The sequence below is a fragment of the Macrotis lagotis genome, chromosome X, assembly GCF_037893015.1.
Source record: "Macrotis lagotis isolate mMagLag1 chromosome X, bilby.v1.9.chrom.fasta, whole genome shotgun sequence".
NCBI lineage: Eukaryota > Metazoa > Chordata > Mammalia > Peramelemorphia > Peramelidae > Macrotis > Macrotis lagotis.
The window spans coordinates 619,295,481-619,315,317 of NC_133666.1; the positions used below are offsets into that span (position 1 = coordinate 619,295,481).

The 19,837-nt window shown below is 39.4% G+C and overlaps 1 protein-coding gene across 1 annotated transcript; it reads right to left on the reverse strand.

Annotated features, from left to right (window-relative positions):
- Window positions 1-1,028: 1,028 nt before the first annotated feature.
- PYCR3 (pyrroline-5-carboxylate reductase 3) lies at window positions 1,029-19,260 on the reverse strand. Its single transcript, XM_074202978.1, has 6 exons — window positions 18,956-19,260; window positions 5,095-5,159; window positions 4,205-4,384; window positions 3,101-3,313; window positions 2,264-2,356; window positions 1,029-1,788 (listed from the first exon to the last, which is right to left on the reverse strand). The coding sequence occupies exons 1-6, from the start codon at window positions 19,200-19,202 to the stop codon at window positions 1,606-1,608; spliced, it is 981 nt and encodes a 326-aa protein (XP_074059079.1). The 5' UTR covers window positions 19,203-19,260; the 3' UTR covers window positions 1,029-1,605.
- Between the last annotated feature and the right edge of the window lie 577 nt (window positions 19,261-19,837).

Genomic DNA, 19,837 nt, shown 5'->3' on the forward strand with positions numbered 1-19,837 from the left:
TGAAAATTCTAACTCAAACTTAATCTATGTTAACACATTTTACAAATGTCCCATTTGGTCCTCACAACGACCTTGAGAGTGACATTATTGGGGCAGCTAGGTGATGTAGTGGATAAAGCACCGGCCCTGGAGTCAGTACCTGGGTTCAAATCCGGTCTCAGACACTTAATAATTACCTAGCCTTGTGGCCTTGGGCAAGCCACTTAACCCTGTTTGCCTTGCAAAAAACCTAAAAAACAAAAAAAAAAAGAAAAGAAAGTGACATTATCTCCATTTCTCAGATGGGGAATTTGAAGCAGATAGAAGTGAAGTGACTTGGCCACATGGTTGGTAGGTATCTGAAGCCAGATTTAAATTCAAGTCCTCTTGATTCCAAGTCCAACATTCTATCTATTGCTTGACTAACTGCCTCAAAATAAGAGTAATAATAGTTGTGCTGTACTTAATCTTGATCAGACCCTATCTGGGATATTAGATTCAGTTCAGACCCACAGATTTCAGGAAAGATAAAGAAATTAACTAAGGCATGTTCAGAAAATGATGACCAGTATGCTTAGGACCAGTTCAAGGAACTGGAGAATGTCATGTGTGAAGTTAAAGTTGCTCTACTTAGACTAAAGATACAAACTAGGAGAAATGAGTGGACACTTCAGAGCTAGATTTTGCCTCAAAGTACAGCTCATCTAGTTCAATTCTCTTTTACAGAAAAGGAAACATAGGTCTGAGGTCCCATGACAAATAGCAAATGGAAGAGCCAGCATCTGAACACCCAGGTTACTGACCTTGGGTCTGATTCTTTTCCCAAACTATTCTATAAACTTAAAGCAAATACTATAGGGCAAATTCTTGTTATAGGTAGAGTTGAAAGGGCCCTCAGAAATCACCTGATCCAATCAGTGACATAATTTAAAAAGCTCAACTTTTGGAAGACACCCCACTTACGTAGAAAGTGAGAAACCCTCATTTCCTTTCTTTCCTTGCCCAAAGTAAGTTTTAGCTCCTACACAAAGCAGACAAACAAAGCGGAAGCAATAAGACCCATTGAGCTTTATTAAGGTGATTTTTGCCTTGAAATTTCCTGAATGGAGCAGGCTAGAGCTGTAATCAGGCCAAGCCAACATAAAATCAATTGGTGCATAAACTTGGGGAGCTTTCTGTTTCCTGCCTGTTTGGAAAGGTCTTGGGGAAGCTGGGACTGAAATGGAAAGGGCTGAGCTACTATCCTTTTCCGTGAGACCCTTGGGAGGGATCCAAAATCCAAAATTCATTCTGCCCACATAAAATCTATGAGAGCAGGCTAGCAAGAGAGAAAGGGAAAGCAGCTGTCCCCTCAGTGTACATCCATACATATCCCAGGGTGGAGAGGATGTGCCTAAAAGCAGATCAACCTGGAGTCCTTTTGTGTGGAGAGGCAGGGAGTGATCAGGATACACATTCAAGGAAAGGGTCCTGTGCCCAGGGAAGAAAGATACCAGCTGGTTTGAGCACGGGGTTTCTGCCCACAGCTGAGAGGTCTCTCCCTTCCCCCACACTGTTAGCTCTTGCACCCTCCAGGGGAGGAGGAGCAGCAAGCCTGGGGAAGGAGATGACTGGTGCCCAGGATCCCTACTGCTTGTTCAGCTCCTGTGCCCGGCGGGTGGCAGCTTCCACGGCATTCATTGCAGCAGCCCGTAATCCACCCTGCTCCAAGGCATGAAGCCCATAGATGGTGGTTCCCCCAGGGGTGCACACTTCAGATCGAAGCTGAGCAGGATGCTGTCCACTTTGTAAAAGCAATTTGGCTGCACCCTGTAAGGAGAGGCCCCAGTTAAGAGTAATATGATAGGGAGACCCTGATTTGCCAACTCCACCAACAAAGTGATGAGCCAGCCACTGTTTTTCTTGATCTCCACTAACTTTTCTAATTACACCCTTATCACTTACAACTCAATTTAATTAAATACATTTGTTAAGTTTCTGGTATGTATAAGGAAGGTACCATGTTGTATATCAGGAGCTTCCCTCTCATCTGTTCACACTCAGTTTACTCTCTACTTTTTCCTTCTTTCTCCATTCTCAACATCTTGCCCATCTCCATTTGTCTGTAGCAGGGACAAGGAATAACATATCACTCTTCTTGGGGCTATGAGCTACACCTTTTAAGATATTCCTTCCTTTTTTTTATTTCCAATCTTGTCAGGGGCCTAGAACTATATAGGGGACTTTCAGGTAAGAAAAAGGTGATATTGGCCAAGATCTGGACAAATTGCAAGAAGAAACTTACCAGAAGTGTTTGGGCTGCAATTTGGTGAGCCAGGCCACTTGGCATTCCCAATTTGATGGCACCTTCTGCCAGAGCTTCAGAGAACATACAAACCTATAAAGGGCCATGATAAGAACAGATGTTTATATAAACCAAACATGTCAAAAACTTCAAATTCCAACCCAGATTAAGTTTAAGATCCTAGTGGCATGAGTCTATGAGTCATATGCCTGCCAAGGCCCACATGTCAAAGGGCCATCCTATGCATCAGATCAGGGGATTTAAAAGATCATTTAATATACATCAAAAGAGGAAGAAACCATGGCCCAGAGAGGTGATTTTTCCCCCCTTTTTCTCTGTATCCTTGGCACTTAGCACAGCACACAGAATATTTAATAAATGCTTATGATTGATTGCCAAATTTAATTCAGCAAACATTTATTAAATATCTACTATGTCCCAGGCACTAGAAACAAATCAAACAGCCTCTTAAAGTTAGTATTCAACTTAATTCCACTTAATTTCCATGTTCTTTTAGCCAATAAGATTCAGACCCTCATCACAAACTAAGTAAGAACCTTAGAATTTTTGGAAAGAGATTGACTTCACAGTGTTAGATACTGCCAACAATCCCCCAAAGATAATCAGGAACCAACTGGATCACAATGGGAAAATGGAAGATGGGCATAGTTCAACAGGGAGTTTGCATAAAAAAGTGGGCCCTCCACTATGGAAGGGGATTCTATTCCATTATATACAGAAGGAAAGCCCTGTCTGTAGTCCAGATCCAGAATGAGATTAAATCCTGCCACTGGAAGGCAGTGTGGTTCAAAGGTCCTGGGATGCTACAGCACTCACATAGGCTACACCACTGCCACTGAGGCCTGTGTGGATGTTGATGTAGGCCTCTGGAACCTCCTCACACAAACCACAGACAGATAAGAGCTTTTGCAGGTATTCAGTTTCACATTTCTCGGCATGGCGTCCTCGAGCCATTACCACTGCACCCTCCTGGACTCTGCAAGGTAGATTAGGCATGATCCGAAGCACCCTTGATTTAGGGGGAAGCAGCTGAAAAGAAAAGAAAAGGATTACTAGAAGACAATGCTTCTAGTTAGAAGTGACCATAATAGATCACATTCTCTTAAAACTCAGAGGTGGGGAACTTTTTTTTCTCCCAAGGGTCATCTGGATATTTATAACATCATTCATTTGATCAATTAATTCACCCCTAAAAAGTTGCTAACTAGATATATTGAATTTCAAGTCCAGCTTGTGGTTGCCATGGCCCCAAGGGCCAAAGGTTCCCCTAGCCCCTCCTCTAATTTGACAAAGAATATCTTCTATTCTTTTTCCTACTAAGGCCTCTGTCTGGCTTCTGCCTAATGACCTACAGTGAGGAAAGCAAGCAATACTTTCCTAGATGGCCCGTTCCACTACTGGACAGTCTAGGAAGAAAAACAGCAACATTTCAAGATGACAGAATGGGATTATTCTAAATGACTTCTTCATCTGGAGACAGTGCATTAAGTTTCAAAACATAAATAACTTTCCTTTTTCTACTTCCCAAGCTGAGGTATAGCCCTACCCTATCTGGCATGAATTAAGAATAACTTTTCTTTCTTCCAGGCTGTAAATTCTGCTGCAATCATTCATTTAAAGTCTTGCTATGATATATATAATACAGTATGTGACTCTCCCTTCTTTCTCCTTTGGTCTGGATAATTTATAATCCAATGATTGAACTTTGAGTTCTAAATGGGTTAAGTCAGGCGGTAGAGAGAGGGACTAAGGATAGAGTAGGATCTATCAGCAGCCAGTGGAGATATTGGGGTGGGGGGGAAGAGTTTATTTCAGAGCTAAAGCCATTTCCAGAAGCCAAGGACAAGCCAAAGCATATGGCTATGTTCTTGAAGTTGAAAAACTGAAGAGAAAGAGTTATCTTGGGGAAAGAACACTTACCTTCTCCAGGGTGTGCAGAGAGACACCAGCAGCCACTGAGACAAGGACATGCTTCCTGGTGACAACAGGAGCAACCTCAGCCAGTACAATAGGTAAGATGTGGGGTTTGGTAGCAAAAAAAACTATGTTGCAGTTCTGAAGTACTTCGATGTTGGAATGCGTTGTCTTACAGCCCAAATTCTGTGCCAAAGATGAAAACCAGTAAGTATTTCTGTGGTGCTTTTAGGTTCAAAAAATGCTTTATGTATATAGTAGGTAGGTGCTTACTACATTTTTATTTGATCTCATATGAATTTGGCAACAACCCAGGGTGGTATTCTCAGTTTAAGGATGAGGAAAAAAGCTGAGAAAGATTATGTAATTTGGTCATGGTAACACAATGTTCATAATGAGTGAATCCAGGTCTTCCTAACCCAGAACTCTTATCTACAACACAATACTGCCATACTAAAACAAAACAAAACAAGTTAACAAAGCAGGGGTCCCTAACAGGTCAATTTCAATTGGTGGATTATGGGGTATGATTAAATTCACACACTCTGAGATCTTTACAATGGGTTGAGAGTAGAATTTCTGTTCCATTCCTTTCCATGATAAAAATTTCCAGTTGCCTCCTGCCCCCAATAAGACAGGAAACACCTTCAATTTTCAAGTATCCCAATGTCCCTGACATGACCACCAATAACAAATTTCTCCCACTCACAAACCTGACTCAACTCTCCATTACAAGTCTTTATAATTGGAAGAGAAAAAAATATAGATGAAAATCAAAATCCCCAAGAAGCCTATGTTTCTGCTTAGGAATGAGCTACAAGGGGACCAGATGACAGAAATCAAATGAAGCTAATCTCCTACTACTCCATCAACTTTCTCCAGGGTCCTTAACTCACCTGAAAATGCCATAAGTTCTTGTCTGATGGAGCACTGGCCATTACGTTAGCAGCTTCCACTTTTCCTGGAATAAATGACAGAGAAGAGGGTAGTGAGGCAGGGTGAGCTCTGCTGAGGGTCTCTAAAGCATTGTTGAGATGTTATCTCAGATTGGTGAGATAAAATGAACTCTGGACTACAAGTTTGAAGACTTGAATTTTGTTCAGGCTCAGTCAACTTACTGTCTTTAACTCAAGGCAAGCTTTCCCTTACTTGATTTTTTCCTTCTATTCAAAAACGAGAGAGTTGGGGAAAGCATTTGTGAATGGTGAAGAAAGTGTAGAACCTAGGAAGCTTGAGTTCTACCTCTTGAAGTCACTAAACCTAAGTGTGTCCTTTCATCTGTAAAAAAGGGGGAACTTGGAACACCTATCCTCACAAGTTTTTTGTGAAGCCCAAAAAGAGAAAATAGATGTTTAAAAGAAGATCTCTACATCCTATCTAAATGTGATTTTTAGTTATACATATATACCTATATCAGATTACTCACTGTCATGGGGAAGGGGGAGGGAAGGAAGGTAGGGAGAAAAATGTGGAACTGAAAATCTTGCAAAAAAATGAATGTTGAAAACTATCTTTACATGTAGTTGGAAAAATAATTTAAAAAATAAAAATAAAAATTATGTGATTTTGTCAAATGGGCAGGAGTAAAGCAACACTGATTGGCTTAAAGTCAAGAAAAGTAATGATTAGCAAAATCCCTGTCATCATTCTGATTATGATGATAATATTTAGTTTTTTGTTGGGAGGAATGATTAAGCTTTGCAAAATATTTATCAAGTGTAAAATATTCTGAAAATGCTAAATAATCAACATTTATAGTTATAAATGATATATTTTTACCTTCTTTTTTCACTTTTAAAAATTCTGAACTTCACACCAAATAATAAAATAAGCATTTCTATACACAGTATAGAACAGAAGAGGGTTACACATATAACTGCATCTCTATTATGTAGAGTTTGATTTTATTTGTAAGTAATAAATTCTTTCAAAGCTTGTATGTGATTCCTCCATGGCTTTTGTTCTCTTATTTTTTCGGAGAGGGTGGATGAGGGGAAGAGGACTTTCTCTGTAGCTCACTCTCAGCTTGCCCATCTTTAACCATATTACCTTTCAACCTCTATCCTGATCAAGAACTGAGTGTTATTACTTTCCCATATTATGGATAGCAATAATGGCTAGAATACTGTGTTTCAAGTCAAGAATAGGTTTCAAATTGCCTCTATAGTCTCCTACTTCTCTGAGGCTCAGGCCAATTCCCTAAGACCTATGAAACTCCAAGTTCTTGCCACAGGGTCCTTTGTTTTTTTCTTTCTTCCAACGGGGGAAGGTGAAGGTAGGAGAAAGAAAAAAATAGTTAATAACTGAAAAATTAAAATTTAATTATACATTTAGAAAAAATAGGGGCGGCTAGGTGGTGTAGTGGATAAAGCACCGGCCTTGGAGTCAGGAGTACCTGGGTTCAAATCCGGTCTCAGACAATAATTACCTAGCTGTGTGGCCTTGGGCAAGCCACTTAACTCCATTTGCCTTGCAAAAACCAAAAAGGAAAAAAAGAAAAAGAAAAAATAGAAAAAAAGAAAAATAGCCCTTACTGGTACAATTTATCTTTAAAAAACATACTTTGGCCTAGGAAATCCATTCTAATCTTCATTTTATAGATGAAAGAGTTGAAATACAGATGAATAGAAGTGAACTGCCTAAGACCAATCCTGACAAGAGTATTCCAAGTTCTATAATTTGACCTTTTTCCTCATTTCTCCATAAAATAAAAAGAATCTAAAGGTGCCCTAAATGATTTAAAAGAGGGCTCTTGCATCCTTTTATTTTGGACTACCAGTGATTTCATTGGGGGGAGGGAACTTCCAATATGGACCTCCTTCAGACTGAACTTCGGATTTGAATTTAAATGAGGAACTTAAAAAGTTTTAGCTGCTCAAAACAAGAGCTAAGTGAACTGCCTAGGCTAGTATGTATCTGAATCATGACTTGAACCCAGGTCATTTTGAACCTGAGGTCAACTCTCTACACAACTCATTTTTTTTTAAAAAAAGGTCATTGAGATTATATGCTGTTATTTAACCATTTTTTTCCTCTCTCTAAAGAGATTCAGAATCTCTAAAAGGAAGATCATGATCATAAATTATATAAGTTAGTATTCTCCACCAAATCTGATTCTGTGCCGTGCAGATGCTTAGTACTAGAAACCATGCCATATAACAATAGGTAAGCTCAGCAATCTGGTATAGGTATGTAAGTCCTAGATTTAGGAGTCAGCTGTGTTGAAAGCCTGACTGAAATACACTAGCTTTGTGACCATGAGCAAGTCACTCTTTTTGGGTCCTGGTTTCCTAATATGTAAAATAAGAATTGTTGTGAGCAAAGCAAAGCACTTAAACCTTAAGCCATTGCAGAAATTATTATAGTCATCAGTTTGACTGAAGCTAGGTTAACATTGCCTCAATTACTAATGCTTTTTCTCTGTGGGCAGCTGGGTGGTGCAATGAATAGTGTCAGGTCTATCACCACATAAGTCCTTTCCTTCAGAATATCTTAGGGTGGGGACTTCATCCTTATGGTCACAATACATTTCAAAGATAAACAACTGTGCTCAACCTTGTCCCCAAGTCCTACAATTTCTTCTAAGTGAAACCTTTCCTGGCCTTCCCAGTTAGTACATTCTCTGACAAAATTACTTTGTTTTACACAGTTTCCATGTACCTATGTATGTATATGTTGTCATAAGCTCCTTGAGGGCAAGGTCTGTTTCACTTTTGTCTTTCAATCTAAGAAGCCCAGCACCAATGTCTGATTTAGCAGATTAACTGCCTATTGATGTTTGGTGACTGACTGTTAAGAGCAGACTAGCCTCATATAAAGAGAAAGGAACTGGCTTATTGAAAATAAGAAAAACTCCAGGATCCCATCACTAAATACAATACTGCCAACGGAGCTCAGATTTCTTTCCACCTCTACCAAATAAGGGTCATCTGATCCTTAAGGTTCAGAATAATAAGGCTGAAAAATGAAAGAAATCTATTCCAATTTTCCTTTGCCCTTTTTTTTTCCCTATTGAAGATATTGCCCAGCCAGGGATTACTCCTGCCATATGCTGTCATATCTTTTATTCGAATTTGCTGAACAAATCTGGAGAAAAATCACAAAATCATACTGTTCTATAATCTCAAATGGGCCTTCACTGCTGCTAAGCAATCTTTTTAAACCTTCATAATTAATTCACTATCCCACGAACAGCTTTTCCAATTTTTTTCATGCTTCCTCAAACCTCTCATGTTTTTCTTTCTCCCACTTTCTCAACTAAGAATCTTAGCTCATATATCAATGAAAAAAAAATGACAATTCCCTCTTCTCCCCTGTTCTTGATCATACATCATTCAGATACCATCTGCCGCCATCTTCTTCACTTTTCTCTCATGTGAGATAGTCCTTCTGGCCAAGGCATACCCCTCTACCTACCCATCCTACCCCATCTTCTCCAGACTGCCCTATTATCCCCAAATCTTCAATCTTTATCTTTCATATTGGCACTAAACATGCCCAGGCCTCCTGCACCATTCAAACCCTCAGTCTATTATAGCTAACTATTGTCCTCTATTTTTCCTTCCCTTTGTGGTTAAAGTCCTTATAAAAGCCTTCTTTGATAGGTGTCTCCACTTCCTTTTCCTTCATTCTCTTAACTCTGCAGTCTGGTTTTCAACCTCATCACTCAATGCAAATTGCTCTTTACAAAATTACTAGTGATCTTTTAATTGTTCAATCCTCATCCTTCTCTGCAGTCTAATAAAATCATCCTCTTTTCCTTGATATTCTCTTCTATCTGGATTTTTGTGAAATTCTATACTGTTTTTATTACCTAGCAGACCAGACTATTCCTTTTCAATATTTTTTCCTGGATCAAGACCTTTAGGCCCTCTTCTCCCTTTATATTATTTCACTTAATGATCTCATCAGTTCCCATGGTTTCAGTGAGTTATCTTCTTGTCAGCTCTAAACTCTCTATAACCTCTATTCTTAAATCTACAATTATGTATTAAATATCTTAGACTGTGCTAATGACTAAAATTTTAAACTCAACAAATCCAAGACTTAACTCATCTTTCCACTCAAACCCTTCCCTCTCCCTAAATGCTCTATTATTGACTATCATCATTTTTCCAGTCATTCGGACTTGCATCCTAGGTGCCATTCTCATGTCTTTCTCTTACTTCCTCACATCCAATCTGTTGTCAAAGTCTGTCATTTCTACCTTCTAACAACCCTTGTATATACTCCCTTCTCTTTCTGACACTGTCACCACCCTGGTGCAGGCAGGCCCTCATCACCTCACATCTAGACTTTACCAATTGGTCTCACTACCTCAATCTTTTCCCATTCCAATATATCCTCCAATGAGCCGTCAAATTGATTTTCCTATTTTCCTAATCTGTTCAGTTAGCTCCAGTTGCTCCCTATTACTATCTCCAGAATCAAATATTTATCAATATAAAATCTTTTGTCTTACTTTCAAAGTCCTTTATAACTTAGTCCCTCTGTACTTTTCTATTCTTATATCTTACTCCCTAGCTACGTAATTTTCAATCCAGGGATACTGCTCTCCTAGCTCTTCCTTGTATAAGACACTCCCATTTCAGTTTCATTGAGTTTCTCTCCCTTCTCAACTCCATCTCCTAGCTACCCTGGGTTTCTTCAAATATCAGTTAAAGTTCTGCCTTCTGCAAGCCATCTTTCTCAGTCCTCAATCTTAGTGCATTTTCTCTAAGACTACCTGCAATTTTTCCTGCATATATCTTGTTGGTTTATAGTTGCTTGCATGCTGCCCCCATACTGGGAGCTCCTTGAAAGTAGTTTTTTTGCTGTATCCTCTGCTATATCCTCTAGTACTTAGCACAGCTCAAGGTACATAGCACCTTAACTGATGCTGATAAATTCCCAAAATTTACTTCAAGGTAACAGTTATAGGAATCTTAAACAAGGAGACACTATCTTAAAACACAGCCATGGTTGATAGTCTAGAATTGAGCAACCATTTCACTATCTCATTCTTGGATTTTTTTCTCTCAGGCTATGAGTTAAGAAAAAAAATGATTATCTTTCTCACAATGAAGATACTTTTTCACAAAAAACTGCTAGTCTGTCAATCACTTCAAATGGATAGGCAAAGAACAACATGTTCCTATTTGGGTCCAATAATCAATTCAGGGTAGGTAGATGGTGCAGTGGATAAGAGTACCAGATCCTAGCTAGAGTTAACAAGAGGTTTTTTTTTTCAATAAAATAAAAAGAACTTCTGCAACAACATCCAGAAAAAAACTATGGAGTTTGAATGCAGAACATACTATGTTCACTTTTTAAACTTTTTGTATTCTTTCTTTCTCATTTTTCCCCATTAGTTCCAATTCTTCTTTCACAATGTCTAATATGAAATATATTAAACAGGATTGTATGTGTACCACCTATATCAGATTGCTCATTGTCATGGGAGGGGGAAAAGGATGGGAAGGTTGTAGAAAAATGTCAAATTCAAAAGCTTGCAAAAGGATGAATGGTTAAAACTATCTTTGCATGCAACTGGGGAAAAAAAAAGAAAAGTTCTGGGATAACCCTTCTAAGTCATTTTAACAAAAGCCCTTTCTTTTGTTCTACCTATTACCCACCTTGCAAAGAAAAAAAAAACTTCAAAGAAGTCTGAAAAGAGCCTTAGAAAAATATTATTTCTCAATATTCCAAACAAAATCAAAGAAGAGATTTTTAATATGTTCCAAGATGTACATACTGTTCTCATCTTTTATGTGCTAGAATTTGGTGATGATAATCTTTGTGTAATCTTCATTTTTGTATAAACTAGATAACTTAAAATGATTAAATTGCTTAAGCATAAGAGGAAATAATAAAATGTTGATTTTTCAGTCTTCAATTTTCTAGTTACAACTAAAAAAAATTGACTCACTAAAAGCCAATTAACTTCATACATGATAGTAGAATTGGCCCATGACATTTAAGTCTGAAGAATATATATTATGAAAGTATATTTGGGGGAAACATCTCTCCAGGAGAAAGTAATCTTAGAAATCAATGAAGCAGTTACCAGGTTATGCAAATAGAGCTATTAAGGAAAGGATAGGCCTGATTCCATCTTGAAGGAGGCCTCCCAATAAGTATAGACTTCCTGCCCCACACTAGAATATTTTAGCTAACCTCAGAAAAATGCATTAACCTACTGGAACAACTCCTAGATCCCAAAATTAACAAGGTTAACATGCTCTTCCCCAAATCACCTGACATCCTGTCCCTATTAACTTACCAATTTAAGTAAAGTAGCTGAGCAGCTTCACCACTTAGGCACCTGGTAATGATACCTCTAAGACTATATAAAAAACAGCAATTAACAGCAGTCATCTAATGCTTTGTATGTGCCTAAGAGCAATTGTCTTGTCTGATTCTCAACACTTGGAGGTAAATGCTATAGTTAGTCCCATTTTACAGATGAGGAAATTGAGGCAAACAGCCTTTAAATGACTTGCCCAGAATTACATAGCTACTAAGTGTTTGGGGGGGGTTAAGATTTGAATTCAAGTCTTCCTGACTCCAGGTCTGGCACTATATGGTTGCTATCCAATTTGCAACTATGGTTGCTAACCAATTTGCAATATAGCTTGATACTAATTAAACTTCATTCTAGCCTTGCTTCTTGACTACAGTATATAGAAATGATTTATATGGTGTTTGTCTGAAAACTCATTATTATGGAAGTTAAATGAATAAATTATAAATTGATTGGCATACAAAAGAATTTTTTTACTGTCTCATTTTCTCGTTGCTTAATGTTGAAAAACAATGAAAAAATAATTAAACTGCATTTCCATCTTTGTCAGATGCTATGAGACTTGATATCTATTCCCAAACCTACAACTCTCCCAGTCAGGCCACTGGAGAGACAACCCACTGAGGAAAGAACTCCACTTGAAACCCTAGAACCTGAGGTACTGTTTAACCAAACATCCAAGAGACTCCAATTTAAAATGCTGTTGCATTAAGCTGGATAAGCTAAGTGAAAGTGGTACCTTTCCAATTTTGATTCTACCATATAAAAGCCTAGGATGCAATTATTATTTTACTTCTAACGACTGATCTTTTCAATAGAATGTGTTAAACTAGGAAATAATGAAAAACTTACTGAATTACTCCACATGTGCTTAAAAGCACAAAGAATATTTTCAATAACTGTCATATATTGTCAACTTGCTGGTATTACTAATTTGAGAAACAACTATACCTTGCTCTAATTTGTAAACAGTGGAACTTACAATGTGAGCTAGAACCTCTAGGGACTATAATTTTAATTTGCTTTTACTCTGAATCCAGAGTAAGAAATTAAGAAAAAAAACCAAATATTTACTTATCCATATATACATGCTATTTACCTTCAACAGAATGTGAACTTGCTGAAATCAGGTACTGTTATTTTTTGAAGTGTCTAACACATAGCAGATGATTGATGCTTAACACTCATGTTATATTCTACTAAGGGAATTATGATATATAAAAATAAATAGAAGGGCAGCTAGGTAGTAAAGTGGAAAAAGCACTGGTTCTGGAGTCAGGAGAACCTGAGTTCAAATATGAGCTCAGTTACTTAATAGTTGTGTGTCCCTGAAGAAGTCACTCAACCCTGCTTGCCTCTTAGTAAATAATAAAAGTAGAGGCACAGTACAGTTTCATAGAGAGCTAGCCTCAGATTGAGGAAACACAGGGTGGAATGACTTATCAACCACTTGACCCTGGGTAAGTCATTTAGCTTCTCAGTGCTTTAGTCAACTTTCTATGACTCAGTTATAGAGAAAGTGCTGACTTACACTGATAGAGGGAGTTTCCTCATCCAGGAATTCCCCAAACCAATGAAATCACAGGTCCAGTTGCTATCACTCTAAAAAAAAGTATGGTACAAAGTTGAAGAAGAGGCATTAACAACCAGAGATTTGAAGAAGGTTTTATGAAGGTGATGAATCTGAACCAATCGGGGAAGACAGAAATTCTGAGTAGAGATAAGAGAAGGCATTCATGTCAGGTATAGAGAATGTGTGTATGTGTGTGTATACGTGTGTGTGTGTGTACACACACCAGAGTTTAAATTGTGGAGGCCCTTTAAATTAAAGCATTCCCATTTTTTCTTGTAGTAAAGGAGTGTGTGCCACTAAAGATTTTCAGCAGAACCAGATGCTTCTTCTGTGGAGGATGGGCTAAAAAAAGTAAAGGTCAGAAGGGAAGCCAATTAAATGGCTATTAGTTCTAGGTCTAGGACCATCTCTGGTCATCCTGATCTATATCTGGCCACTGGACCCAGACGGCTCCAGAGGAGAAAGGGAGACTGGTGACTTAGCACAGCACCCCACTCACTCAAAAACAATTTACTTTTGTGTCATGGCATCACCTCCTTGATATCATGTTCTTTTTGTGAATGGAGTTTGACAAACAAATAATTTTAAGTGGTAACTTAAAGACTAAACTTGGACCAAAACAAAGATAACTGGCATACCTATCTTAGAGCTGTTGAAAGAAATTGTAAATTCCTAAAGAAGTTGGAGTTATTGGACTACTGATGAAAGTGAGGATCAGGGTGGAGAAGTAACTTAGCCAAGGTCATGAAGCTAGGTCATCTGCCTTAGCAGCCCACATGTGCTTATGTCGCTATAGGACCCACATTCTCACCTTCTGTTTCCCTGGATCATTTCTTTATCAAACCAGAGTTCATCAGAGCTGGAAGGAAACTATGAAATTACAAGTTCTCCCTCCTTCCCCATCCCCATTTTATTTTATTTGAGATTTCTCTTTTTAGATGAATTTGTTTTTTTTCTTCTCTTTAGTTTATATCATTCCCCCAACAAAAAAACCCCACAAACACCTCACAGTTTGTTAAATGGAAAGGTGTATGTGCTTTTAATACCAGTATTGTCTACTGTTTTGAGTTTTGTTGCCCTTTAAAATAGGAGCAACATATTTATTCTATTATAGTTTTTTCTTTCATAATCACATGTTTGCAAGTTTAAAGTCCTTTACTAGACCTGGACTACCTTTCCAGTTCCTCCTAAATCACTTAGCTTCTGTAGTTCAATGAACTTGGCCTTTTTGCTTTTCTTCACTAGAAAGACCCTCATCATCATCCATCTTTTTGCCTTTGCACTGGTCCTCCCTATTCATAGGAAGAACTCCAACCTTTCTTCTACTAGAGACTTTTACTTCCTTCAAGGCTCATCTCAGGCAACATCTTCTACATAAGGGGTCACAAACACTTTTGGAAGTTTAGTGAAGTCTATGGACTCCTCAGAATGTTTTAACTGAAAGAAATGCTAAATTACAGTTCAAGGATGGTGAAAATAACTTTCCCCATCCAAGTTCACAGATTCTGAGTTGTAAAGGGTTTGTGGACTCCAGGTTAAGTAAGTATGAAGACTTTTCTGATCTCCCTCCCAAAACTAATTTGTATCATTTTTTTTGTATATTCTTAGATGTGTATCTATTGTATTCCTAAGGGCAAACACTCAAGTTTCACTTTTGCTTTTTGTATCTTCAGCACCTAGAACAATCCTGACACAAGGGAGGCTTTGAATACATATTTATCTATTGCTTCATTTTACTCTGCTTTTTTCACTCTCCAGGATCTCCATTTTGTGGAAAAGTTCATTGAGGGGCGGCTAAGTGGCGCAGTGGATAGCACACTGGCTCTGGAGTCAGGAGTACCTGAGTTCAAATCTGACCTCAGACACTTAATAATTACCTAGCTGTGTGGCCTTGGGCAAGCCAGTTAACCTCACTGACTAGCAAAAACCTAAAAAAAAAAAAAAAAAGTTCATTGAGACCCAGAGTAGGCCCTACTAGCAAGCCATTGGGCAAGCGAGAAGTCAAATTTCCTGACTCTCTGCCCAATGTTCTTATGGTTTCTCATGCCATGCAGCTGGCCTATTTAATTTCAATTCAATAGACATTTATTAAATACCTTACTATACTAGAGCACTGAACTTATTGCTGTAAGAGCTATATGAGAAGTTTAGATGTGAGTCCTTTATGGCTTTTACCATTTAGTTAAAAGAATAGACAAAAACATAATTATAATATCCAGTCTCACATGATTGATGGACTATTGAAATGTTGAGTATTATGCAAGGGTCTGAGGGGGGGAAAGGTCTTTACTGATAGAAAAGCTGACTTTTTGAGTGGCTACTGCAGTTGTTCTGTTAGACAGTAACAAGTGCTTAAAATTACTATATGGTGGCAAGAATACAAATAGAAAAGAGATACAGAATCAAAGAAATAATTCAGAAGAAAAACATTATAAGGCTTGGTAACTAATTATCTGTTGTTGTTCAGTCATTCAATAGTGCTTGACTCTTTTCTTGGCAAAGATTCTGGAATGATTTGCCATTTCCTTCTCCAGTGAATCCAGAAGATCCTTTTGTTAGGTCAATAGAGGTTATGCCCAGGTGATGAAACTATTAAGTGTCTAAGGCTAGATCTGAACTTCAATTCTTCCTGATTCCTTTCTATCCAGTAAACTACCAACTATCTCATAAAAGACTAATTAGATTATGCAACTAGAGAAAAGAAAGAGGCACAAGTCCAAAAGTTTAGAATGGGTAAGTATGGATCATGCCACTGATAGGAGCAAGCTTTTAAGAAATGGTCATCAACCTTCCCTGAGCTAGATTTTAGGCATACTTAGTTCAAGGTGCCACTGGGTCATTAAGAGGAAGATGTGGGTCAATAGGTCAATGTAGTATCATAGAAAGAATTGGATTCAGTATCAGAAGAACTAAGTTTGAATTCTGGAACTGTCACATACTAGCTGAATGATTTTGGGCAAGTTTCTCCTCAGTCCCTTCATTCATGAAATGGATCGAATTCTCATACTGTTTTATCATTCTTTCCTTGATACTTTTCCTTTTTTTAGGTTTTTGGACAACATTCTCTGTTCTGACCTGACCTGTTTCTTTGCCATCTAGGATATACCCATTAAAACTGTAGGTGTTTCATACAGTTGTGTCCTTGGCTCTCTTTTTTTTCTATACTACTCCACTTGGTAATCTTAGTAGTCTGAATTTAAAATACCAAATGTACCCATCCTGCCTAAACCTCTCTGCTGACTTCCAACTACCTTTCACTCATTATTTTTCCTTCTAAACACTTCCCCTCCCCCATTCCCCATAGAGGGCACAACCTCATAAACCTTGACTTCTCATTATCTCTCACCCCACCCTCCCGTATCAATTGGTTGCCTAGGCCTTCGGATTTCATTTTTGTCTATGTTCCCTCCTCTCCCCTACAACCCATGTGCAGGCCCTTATCACTTCATTATTGATTATAAAAATAGTCTGCTAGGTAGTTCTACCTGCATGTGTCTGTCTACTCCAACCCATCCTTCATTTAACCACCAAAGTGATTTTCCTAAGTAAAGATCTGATCATTTCACCTCTCTCACCTTCCGTGCCCCATCTCAAACTATGGCTCCCTATTGCCTCCAAGACCAACTATAAAAATCCTGTTTGGTATTCAAAGTCCAATAAACTGGCCTCTTCCTCCCACCTACCTTTCCAAGCTTCTTATACTTTACTCCTTGACATGTACTATTCAATCTAGTAACAGTGCCCTTTTTGCTGTTCCATGAATAAGACACACATTTGTCAGTTTGGAGTATTTTCTCTGGCTGTCCCTCATGCCTAGAATGCCCTCATTTTATGTCCATCCATTTTAGTAGGTTCCCTACTAAAATCCCATCTTCTTTCTCAACCCCTCTTAATTCTAGTGCCTTCATTCTATTAATCAACTCCGGTTTATCTTATAGAGTGCTTATTTGTACATATCTGTTTCCATGCTGTCTCCCCCATTAGATTGTAAGTGCTCTGAAGGCAGTATCACCAGTACAGTACCTGGAACAATATAGGCACTTAAATTTTTATTGACTACTTTTTAATGTCTCTTCCAGCTCTAACTTAAATGATCCTAAACGAAGAGAGGTCAGGAAACAGAAAGGTCATCAGAAGAAAGAAGGATCAGGCTTATCTGCTTGGTACCAAAGAGCAAAAGAAGAGCTATCAATATGATATAAGAAAAAAATTTCATTGAGATAATATTTATATATTTATATATTGGATAGATTGCTATACTTGAAGTCAGGAGTTCAAATCCTGCCCCAGACACAGAGCTGTGTGACAGTGGGCAAGTCATTAAACTTCAACCTGCCACAGTTTTTATCTAATCTATCAAGTGAAGATGATAGCAGCACTTACCTCTCAGGGTTGTTGTGAAGATAAATTGAAATATTTGTAAAGCTCTTTGCAAACCTTAAAGCACTGTATAAATACTATCTTTAGTTAGAACTATCCAGTTCACTGGATCAAATCTAAGAAGTTGAAGTTCAATATGTAAAATCTTAATATATGGATTTGAAAAATGAACTTCAGAGTTAAAGATCTGGGGGGTTTAGAGGCATGTGAGTTGAAGAATGTGATATTACAACTGCCAGTTATGATTCAGTTATGATCTTTAACCAGATGATTCTAAAACCTCTGTAGCCATGGAGTCCCAGGAGAGAGATCTCCTGACCTCCAAACTTGTATCACCATATACCTGTTAATTATCTTCACCTGGATTGCATTTCAAGCTCAACAACTACAAAACTTAGGTCCCCCCTCTTCCAAATTTTCTCTATTTCTGTTAAAGGTACCACCAGCTTCTTATCATGCAGGTTTCTAGTTTTTCAGTTTTTTTCCTCTCCCTAATTCATCTCCCCATTCCAATTTCTAATTAGTTTCTAAGTCTTACAGATTCTACTTCAATATATTTAACATGTGACTTTTCTTTAAACACATCCTCATTTCCATATTACAAAAGTTTCCTAATTAGCCTGCTTCTAGAATCTCCCCTCCAACTTATCCCCAATATAGCTCACAGATTAGTTTTCCTAATATACAGATATTACCATGTATCATTTCCCTATTCAAAAATTTTCGAAGGTCCCTTGTTATTTAATTAGGTTCATTATTTAAGGTCCTCCACAACTGAACTCCAGCCTATTTTCCAAACTTTATTTCATAGTGTTCCCCCTTTTTGTTTCAGCAAAATGACCCCTACTAACTAACTTGACATTCCGGTTTTGGTAGCTATCTGCCACCTCTCCTTACTTGAGCCTCTCAGAATCTCTAGCTTCCTCCAGCATCTGCGGAGATAATCTCTCTCAAGGAAATCCTTTCTTTCATCTTTCTTCACTCCACTAGTTAAGGCTCTTTTCCTCCTCAAATTATCTCATTGACGGATCTGCATACCTTCCTCGGGGGGAAGGTAAAGGTTTTGAGGGCTGGGACTAATTCTTCTTGTTCTTTGTATTATAGGCCTGCAGGGTGAGTTAGGGGAGTGACAGCTCCACCGCCCTGTCTCGGCAGACTTCAGTTGTGGGAGCGTGGAAGCTGCCATCAACAGCCTGGAGAGTGTGAGGAGGCCAACAATCCTGCCACTGGATGTCAGCTAAGGGAATGTTTTTGTTTTTTAGCCTGGAGAAGAACAGATTTAAAGGAAACTGCCTTGAGGGAGATGGGTTAAATTAGTTTTATTTAAACCGAGGGCAGAGCTGGGCGAGATGGGGAGAAATTGAAGAATGAATCATCTGGTCTCGATCAATTCACTTCCTAATAATGCTGGAACTGTCCAAAAGCAAAAAAAAAAAAAAAAAAAAAAAAAAGGCCTTTCCCAGAGGGGGTGGGGGGAGCCCCCGCGTCCAGCCCGCCCCTCGCCCCGGCCCGCCGCCGCTACCTGACACGATGAGGCCCATCGCGATCGCTTCGGCCATGCGGCCTGCACCCACGAAACCAATCTGCAACTGGGGATCCGGGATCCAGGGTAACTGGGGCGTCGACAACGGGGACGGGACGGACGTGGTCGACGACAACGTGGTCGACGCAGTCAGATGCGGGGCCGACGACGACACCTTGGTGGACGAGGCCGCCGTGGCGGCGGCCACAGCCGCGGCCGCCGCCGCCGCTGCAGCGGCCCCAGCCATTTCTCTTAGTTGCTACTTCAGCCCGGCCCCCGCCCCGGCCCCCGCCCCGGTCCCAACCGCCACCAACCGCCGTCAACTGACTCACCCGCCCCTCCTCTCACGCCCTCCCATTGGTCCCTCCGCTCCCCTCCGCCGTTTCCGATTGGCTGTCGAGCTCCCCGCCCCTCGGCCTCGCTCCTGTTCCCTAGTCTCCTCACTTGGCCCGCCCTCGGGTGTCAGGGATTGGTTCATAGAGTCAGCCCTTTTATCGGATTGGCTGGATGGTGCTCGGTTTTCGTCATCCTTCCGCCCCGTTCCCGGACGCATTTTGTTTAGAACATTGGATTCGGCCTTCCTGCCATCAATCGAAGAGCGTAACGACCCTCCTCTCTCTCTGATTGGCTGACGCCTCTATACCTGCGTCTCGGAGGAGGCGAGGACCCAAAAGGGAAGTTCTAAAGGGGATGAGTTGTCGGGGAAGATGAACCAGGCCAGGAGGAGGGAGAAGAGAGGACAGCTGTCTGGGGAAATGGGCAGCAGGAGGAGGAAGAGGACAAGTTGTTGGAGAGACTGTGGAAGAACAGTCTGCAAACGTCCCCTCCCCCCCAAAAAAGAGTCATGCCCTTTGACCCAACGGGACCACTAAAAGGCAGGCA